Raw genomic sequence first — 9,476 nt, 5'->3', positions numbered from 1 at the left:
CATTCCTCGTTGACTTGAAAGGGCCCGTGCGACCTACCTGAGTGAGTGCATTTTAGAATATGCACACACTGCCATCTACTGGACATCCTGTGAAATCCTTTTTTTTTGTTTTCTCTCCCTCCCTCCTTTGAGAGCACCTCCATCAGGCAAGCCTGTGACCACCATCGATCGCCAGAGCACAGGGGGAAAAAAAATGGAAAATGGAGAAATAGTGAAGTGAATATTTTGAAATAACACTGAATTGTGCTTTACTTTGGCACCTGGGAAGCATCGGCTCACTGATATGCGTAATTGTTTCAAGACGCCTGCCTGGACAAGAAGGGGATTGGAGTGCCCCGTATCCGACCGACTGACTCCATTCGACTGCCTGCCCGGTTGCAGAGCAGAGGGACTTGCAAGCGAACAGTAGTAGCTGTCTAGACTTTGGAAGCGATTCACTTTCCCTTTTTTAATTTAGGAGAGGAAGGAAAAATAAATGATAAAGGATTGATTTAAAACTGGAGGGAGCCATACTTGCTGGTTGCTTGGAAATAAGAGGGGCAAGAATGGAGACAAGAGAGAGGTTATGGAGAGGATATGAGATTTTCTTGACTGGCTTCATGAGCACCTTTGAGAAGGACCAGAAGAAGAAGAAGAAGAAGAAGAAGAAGAAGAAGAAGAAGAAGAAGAAGAAGAAGAAGAAGAAGAAGAAGAAGAAGAAGAAGAAGAAGAAGAAGAAGAAGAAGAAGAAGAAGAAGAAGAAGAAGAAGAAGAAGAAGAAGAAGAAGAAGAAGAAGAAGAAGAAGAAGAAGAAGAAGAAGAAGAAAAAGAATGGGGTGACTTTCCTCTTTTCCATCCCCCTACAAATGCTACTCTCCATGACTGTTAAGTCTATTGGTAGTGCTACAGGATGGCTCCACGTATTTGGTTGAGAATGCTTCAAATCCATTCAACTGCATAGAATGGGACTCCCTCCATTTCCTCAATTTTTCCCATTAAGCGCACACACACACACACACACACACACACACACAAACACACACACACACACACACACACACACACACACACACACACACACACACACACACACACACACACAAACACACACACACACACACACACACACACACACACACACACACACACACACACACACACACACACGACCAGAGTATGTACGTATATTGGGGGCAGTTTTAGCCTCCTAAACACCTGAAAAATCAGTCCCCTCCTGGCCAGACCTACCGGCTCGCGGCCCACCAGACCATCTCCGTCTCTAAGCGAGCGAGTGGGTCTGACTGACTGGCTGAAGGTGTTTCGCATCACCACTTTCAGATTTATTTTAGTTAGACACGGGGATCTGGCACGCTGTGCCTTCTGGGTAAATACTGTATCGTCGAGACACTGGAAGTCAGCCAGGGTGGGTTTTTTTTACTTTTTTTTTTACAGGGCCTGCATACCCTACAACAGGCAGCTTTAAGTAGAAGCAGATTGAATGGGCGACAGGGAACATTTCTGCAGGAGGTCCACCAGCATCAGAATGCCTCGGAATAATGTGTGAGGCGCTATGGGAGTGCAGCGGTACAGTGCGTGCGTGCGTGCATGCGTGCGTGCGTGCGTGCGTGCGTGCGCGAGTGTGTGTGTGTGTGTGCGTGTATGTTTGTGTGTGTGTGTGTGTGTGAAAGAGGGGAAAAAGGAGAGGGAGAGAGAGGTAGAGAGGGAGAGAGAGAGAGTATTTTAGTGTGTACTGTATCTGTGTATGGAAGACAGAGGGGCAGAAGAGTTGAGAGAGAGAGAGAGAGAGAGAGAGAGAGAGAGAGAGAGAGAGAGAGAGAGAGAGAGCAGGAGAGAGGGGATAGAGAGAGAAAGTGTATGTAAGTACTGTATGTGTGTGTCTCACAGATGGGGGCCTGTAATTACAGGAATTTGAACACACACAGGGCTTGTTGACTGCACAATTTTGGGCACAGTACCTATTACCCTGAAACCCCAAAGTACAGCAAAAGCTGTGTTTGCCAAGAGGCCTGTCGGATACAATAAAGCTATAACACTTCAGGCCGTGTGGGCCCAAGCTGCGTAGCGTCAAGCACTACATTTTCGAACCCTCCCTCCCAACGTTAAGGGACTTGTGATTGTGTGTGTGGGTGGGAGGAGGGGGGTGGCTTCAAATCATGATTACTTTTTCCATATTGACCATTCTTGAATTAAGGGTGGACGGTAGAATTTCAAAAGATAAAAATCGTCTTTCACTGACTGGACAGGGTTGTCGTATAACACCATATGTGGTTGTGAGCTATTGGAAGAACGGAACACAGACCATGAAATACAAAGAATATGTTTGCAAAATAAAATCTACCAAAATATACAACTAATAGTAGTCATGAGCTTCATCGTCATTGATAAATAATAGTAAACATTGTCTGTTTGATTAATTGTTATGTTTATCCATTTCATTTGTTAACGAATTGCCCAGACCTACATCCATTTAAGTGAAAGTGGAAGCCCCACTGGGAAACTCCAACTCCCATTGTCATTGTGTCATTGACAGCGCTCCACAGCACACAAGTGAACACTGCACACTGCACACAACGAAATTGCATTCATGATTCACTCTACCCGACACTACATGTACACCACCGTACCGTTCTTTTCTCCACCTACCCCCCTCCCATGTGGATTATGGAGTGTCATGCTAGACAAATTTCTGTGCAAACAGACAATAAAGTTGATCTTATCTACCCGACACTACATCTACACCACCGTACTCATCCCATCTGTTCTTCTCTCCACCCCCCCCCTTCCCCTCCCTCTCCCGTTCTCTTCCTGTCTTCCAGGAAGCGCTCAGTGACCCACGCCCAGCTGATGCACGACAAGGGCCGGACGCTGCAGGACTACAAGCGGCGCATGTGGCTGCAGGAGCTGCTGGACGTGGTGCACACGGCCGAGACGCGCGACCTGCCCCGCACCGGCATCAGCACCGGCGGCAGCGGCGGCGTAGGACTGGGCATCGGCGCCGGCAGCAGCAGTAGCGGCAGCAGCGTCGGCATGGGCATGGGAATGGGCATCGGAGGAGGTGTCGGGCTTTCGCCGGGCGCCGGCGGTAGCAGCAGCAGCACCATCGGCGGTAGCGGTAGCACGGGGGGCAGCACCCTCCACCCGAAGCCCGCGGGCGGCACCAAGAACCTGCCCATCAGCTTCCGCCTGGAGGACGAGGAGGGCACCAACCTGCCGCAGGAGACCAACAAGTCGCAGACGTACAAGGACACGGCTCTGAAGGCGGCGGGCAAGAAGAAGAAGAAGGGCCGCTCCGGCAAGCGGCGCGAGGGGGGCGAGAAGAGGAAGAGGCGGGCGCGCTCGCTGGCGTGGGCGTGGCCGCGGACGATCCAGGAAGTGGCGGCGGCCGAGGAGCGGGAGGCCGGCAGCGGGTACGGCGAACACGGCGGCTACCACCTGGAGTGGCGGCCTTACTTTGGGCTGCAGGGGGCGCTGCACTAGAGAACACTGTCAGTCTCTGACAACGGTGAGTGTCTGGACGGGAAAAAACTTTCACAGCGTGTTAAAAATGATGTTCAGTGATCGTTTCAACAGGTCCAAGGGATAAAATGGGATATTGCATGTAAACATTTCACAAAACTTTTACCAATAATGAAATTACAATGACAAATCTAAATTGAAAATACTGTACATGAAAGTGTTTTGTCACTGAATTGGGGGCAAGCCTCTAGAGACTATGTTCAAAGGGTTACGCAGCAAGTAATCATATCTTTTCACTTCACAAACCTCATATCGTCGACAGGTCAAACAGCATGTATAAAGCACATCACATTTCAGAAGGCGTCTTTAAAAGTGACATTTTTGTCACGCCAGCATACAGTACATGCATGTACATGTACGTAGGCAGACAGATAGGAACACACACACGCGCGACGCGCCCGCGTGCATATGTACACACAGACAGTCAACCGTGTACACCCAACTTCCCAACCTTGTCATTTGGTGCTTCCGTTGTAAGGAACCGAGGCGCTCTTTGATGTTTAGTAGCTGGCTGTTGGAGCAGTAGTAGAAGGGAAGGTGTCTCCCCTGGGTAATTGCTAACAGGTGTCTCAATCCCTCCCTTTCCACCGCCTGCCACACACACACACACACATACACACAAACACACACACACACACACACACACACACACACACACACACATACACAGGACTGGACTGTCCATCTGGCATAGCGGGCATTTCCTGATGGGCCCCACACCCTCGTGGGCCCTTACTTTCAGAAATGTTTTTTAAAAAGGGCCCACCGGGGAGTCAGTTCTGCGCTGCTAATTATGAGGGGCCCCTTTAAGCTAAAAGTGCCCGGGCCCTATTTCTCCCCCCAGTCCAGCCCTGCACGCGCACACATACAGTACACACACATGCACACTCGCACACACAAACATACACACACACAGACACACACACACACACACACACACACACACACACAAACACACGTACGCACACACATACATACACACACAGACATGCACACGCACGCACACAAACAAACACATGCATACACACATGTACACACACACATATGAATGCACGCACACACGCGCGCGCACACAGACGCCCAGCTGCCACTGTTTACACTTACCAGCGTTTATTCAAAGTAGACAGTGTCTCTAGGTCTTGCTCCCAGCATCACGTTGTATGTGATGCCTTTTAAGAGTTATAGTAAATGCATATGATAATGTACAGTATATTGTTGAAGAACTGTACAGGTTAATTAATATTATACTAATCACCTATTTTCTTGTTTTCTTTTCTCTTTCAGAAATACAATGACATTTCAAATGGACACCTAAATACTCCTGTTACAGTATCCTGTAATGGTGATTGTTTGGAAAGTGACACAGAATATATTTATTGTCTGTAAATATTCTCAACACATCAGAATAATAATAATAATAATAATAATAAATAATAATAATGACAATTAAAAATATGATAAAAAAAAAACCTTATTCAATGCTCAAATGGGCTACAGATTTCGATCTTTTGTGAATACTTCCTTTTTTGTTAGGACTATGCCAATTACAAATGTCAGATTTTTTGCGGTAATTTATTTTGTTTGAATGGTGTATTTATTTTGTAAATGTATCAAGGTGCTGCTGACCTTCTATATTTTTGTACAATAATGCACTTTAGATATATAAATATAAATATATAAACAAGTACGTTTTTTCTGTTAATTGATTTTCTTGTTTGTTTGTGGTTTGTTTTGATGAATGAAGAAGAAAAAAAGACATCATTCTTTCATGATCTAGCCTGCTCTGTTGGCTTGGCCGAAAATTCTGAACTAGTTCATTGTCTCGCTTTTTTGTTCTTTGTTTTTTTTTTTTTACTTTTTAATTTTATTTCAACTGTTTATTTTATGTATGAGAGGGCTTGTGGTGGGAGAGAGACAGAGGGAGGGCTGAAGGGATGTTTGAATGGAGAGATCGATGGAGGGAGGGCAAAATTTTGTTTTCTGTTTTCTTTGCTGCTGACCAGGACACCCCACATTTGCGTTGTCCACAAAATCCAGTCACGTGACTCGGTTGGGTCATCAACTATGTACATTGTGCTTGTAATGACCCCTCCACGCTCCCCTTCTCCTCCACTCACCCTCACCTCCCCTTCACTCCAACTCCCCATTTCACAAACTCATCTGTTGCCCCCGGCAACCAGTTGTGTCTGTCTTTTGCTTGTTTCAACGCCAGAGTTCACTCTGTACATAAAGAAGAAAAAAAAACAATGGTTCACACATTAAACCGACTCAATGTTGTTGTTTGGCACTTGCACTGAGAGGACATCCCTATATTGAACGGATTAAACATTTGACAGTTACCCTCTTGAGTGTCAAGTCTCTTCTCTGCCCTCACTGGAACTGCCGTCATTTTGGTTTGGCATACAAAAATGTATTATCACATTTAGCGCTTTATCACATTTATACAAAGCTACTACATTTATACAAAGCTACTTACAGTTGGTACATTGTATTGGTTACAATCCCTGGAGAAAGGGGGGTGGGGGGGAGTGTTAGGGGCCTTTCTCAAGAGCACTTCAGTCATGGTTGGTAGGGTGTTCAATCCTACAATCTTTTCATCCAAGACCAACTCACTAACCATTCGGCCACAGCTAAAAATATATATATTTAAAATATTTAATATTTAAAAACCCTGCATAATGATACTCTTGAGTCTTCAGTTTGTAAATCCACCTTAAGGGCTATAATAATTGGAAGTTGTGCTCTTGTTTGAAAATGACAAGTATACCAGAATAAGTCATGTTTTAAGAAGTAAAAGAAGTAAATGTGCATGAAGATTGAAGACATAATTCAAGCCTCATTAAATATTCGATGGAAGTGATGAGAAGCAGCATTATATAACTCTGTCTTGTATGAATGATACTCAACATTCTTACTTTAAGTGTACATAAGGTAGCCTGGGAAATCCCATGCTGCTTGCTCAATTGTTCGGCTCTGAAAGACAGCATGGAATCTATACCTCAGAGAGGGTTCCCGATCGTGGGCTCCAATCAGAGAGCAGGGAGGCGTGGTGGGAAGGAAATGACTGCAGTTTGTTTGAATAAATACAACTTACATGATTGGCTATAATGGGCTACATAGGCCTACTGTATGCTAAATGATAGACATTCGTAACGCCCAATAAACAGCCATCGTCAATCATAAACCACACACCCCCTACGGGATTTACAGCATGCAGGTCTCCAGACCTGTGATTCACTTGTGATTAGGTCTGGTGGTAACCAGGCAATACATTAGGTGTATTGCGTATGTGGGCCTATTCCATTAATGTAGGAATCACTAGTCTGAGTATGATTGGATGTGGGTTTTTTTTTTTTTAGTTTTCTGTAAGATTACATCATAGAAGTGTTTTTTTAATCTCTGAGAATAAAATATTGCTTCATTTTACTACTATGCTCAACCCGGCTCTTAACAATGATTTCTATCGTTGAGAATTAGTGTGCCAGGGTACACAATATTGAGAGACCAAATCAATTAATCACAGAGACCACAACATTTTTAACTGCTACAAAAAATAGAAGCGTTAAGGGCCCAACCTCGAACAGAACTTCACAATGAACTTCCCACACAAAGTCATGCCAAAGGACACATGCATCTCTGACTCACACACACACTCTCTCTCTCTCTCTCTGTCTCTCTCTCTCTCTCTCTCTCTCTCTCTCTCTCTCTCTCTCTCTCTCTCTCTCTCTCTCTCTCTCTCTCTCTCTCTCTCTCTCTCTCTCACACACACCTCTCTCTCACACACACACACACACACACACACACACACACACACACACACACACACACACACACACACACACACACACGCAAAGTACACACAACGTACACACAAAGTACACACAAAGTACACGCAAAGTACACACAACGTACACACAAAGTACACACAAAGTACACAAAGCGCACAACACACAACAATGAAGACAAACTATACACGGCCCTGGAAGCTGGACATAAACAAGGCCGGTGATAGGCATAGGCAGACAAGGCAGTCACCTAGGCTACCAAATGTCATCGGGGCATAGTAACGCCCAAGAATCCAACAGAACCAGAGCTTCTAGTGAAGTAAAAACTTTAAAAGTTTATATTGACATGGGCTATGTCAAAAGGAAAGGGGTGTGCTTGCCTATGTCACCAAATTGACTAGAACCGGCCCTGGCTAGCAATACAAAAAAATATATAAATGAAGAGCGCACCAGAAAGGGAGATGGGTGCCGGCTCTCCTTAAAGGCACTGTGGATATCTGTGGCCCACTTTCAAATGCTCTCAGTCTGGAGGAGGCATACACATACACACACACTCATACACATGCAAAGACAGAGAGAGAGAGAGAGAGAGAGAGAGAGAGAGAGAGAGAGAGAGAGAGAGAGAGAGAGAGAGAGAGAGAGAGAGAGAGAGAGAGAGAGAGAGAGAGAGAGAGAGATACACGCATTGACATGCACACACAAACACGCACGCACGCACGCACGCACACACACACGTGCATGCACACAGAAACACACACACACACACACACACACACACACACACACACACACACACACACACACACACACACACACACACACACACACACACACACACACACACACACACACACACACACACACACACACACACACACACACAGTAACAGCAACATAAGTGCCTTCTGTGTCTATTGTTGACAACCCTCCTTAACCGCGTGCCCCAATAATGGCCGGTGTCCAATTAGGCTTCTTCCCCAGAGCCATTTGGACACCATCACCAACAGACTAAACAACAGGAGCAGCATTTGGAAGGCTTCACTCACTCACATGGATTAAAAACATCACAGCACAGTACACTGAGGCACAGTATTGGCACAGTATTTAGGTCTCATTTTTACATGCACACACACGCGTGCATGCATACATACAGTAGGCTACATACTGTGCATACATACAAACTGTATGCACATACTCACTTGGCTACCACCACACATGCTTGACACTATCTAAAACAAATGTGTTAGGTCAATTTGTGTTGAATTCTTGCACACCTCCTTTGGTCAGGTGCATTGGAGTGGAACCCCTGGGTCACCAACGTTAAGGAAAAGAAAGCTCCTGCACACTGTTCACATTTGCACATTTGCATGGCTTACTGCGACGTTTCGGTCTACTGAGCTTCTTCAAGCAATTCAACTGAAGAGGGTCAGTAGACCAAAACATCACAGTAAACCATACACATGTGAACAGGGTACGGGAGCTTTCTTTTCTTACATGTTGGTGTCATCAGACCACATGACTTATTATTGCTGTCCACATGAGCACACAGCGCAAATATAGGCCTACAGAACACATACTCATACATGCAGTACACTGCAGGCATAGATACACACATAGCGGTATGTTCACAAACATACATGCATATTTTGTGTGTCTTCACATGTCCATGCATGTTTACATCCTCTTTCAAAAGGATTTGGGATAACCACATGTCTTTTAAGTGTAATGTAAAGTAAACCGTTCTACATACACAAGTCACACGTCATCCCATATGAGCTGTTTCCCTTAGACAAACTTACAGTACAGACGCAATACTACACATGAACATCGCAAATTGCGTTGTAATTCCATTCCCAGTGCCATCGCCATCATCAAATGTTTGCAGAGCCAGAGGAGATTGCTGGGCGGGCGAATGGTGAAGGAGCTGGGTGAAGAAGGAGTGGGGTTGTAGTTTAGTTCAGGGGTTCCCAAACTTTACCATGACGAGGCCCCCCATATACCGATAGATTCTAGCCAAGGCCCCCCTGACACGGTCCGTGCCACACTATTTTTTTCTGTGCACTCTTTCACAACCATAGTCTTGTTCTGTGTGTCAGTGCCCCATTGGGATTCACAAAATACAGAATTCAGAGATGAAATAGATTATTATTAAGCGGATCTCTACTAATGGAAATA

The 9,476-nt window shown here is 45.3% G+C and overlaps 1 protein-coding gene across 3 annotated transcripts in view; it reads left to right on the top strand.

The window, feature by feature from the left end:
• Positions 1-5,846, top strand: part of pthlha (parathyroid hormone-like hormone a) — a 39,227-nt gene extending 33,381 nt beyond the window's left edge. For all 3 annotated transcript variants that reach the window (XM_063217245.1, XM_063217244.1, XM_063217243.1), the window contains 2 exons: positions 2,817-3,502; positions 4,801-5,846. In XM_063217245.1, the coding sequence (XP_063073315.1) occupies positions 2,817-3,477 (661 nt within the window). In that variant the 3' untranslated portion in view covers positions 3,478-3,502; positions 4,801-5,846. The remainder of the gene's footprint in view (positions 1-2,816; positions 3,503-4,800) is intronic.
• The last annotated feature ends 3,630 nt before the right edge of the window (positions 5,847-9,476 follow it).

Source organism: Engraulis encrasicolus, chromosome 15 (assembly GCF_034702125.1).
Source record: "Engraulis encrasicolus isolate BLACKSEA-1 chromosome 15, IST_EnEncr_1.0, whole genome shotgun sequence".
Taxonomy (NCBI): domain Eukaryota; kingdom Metazoa; phylum Chordata; class Actinopteri; order Clupeiformes; family Engraulidae; genus Engraulis; species Engraulis encrasicolus.
This window is presented reverse-complemented; position numbering and strand designations above follow the sequence as displayed.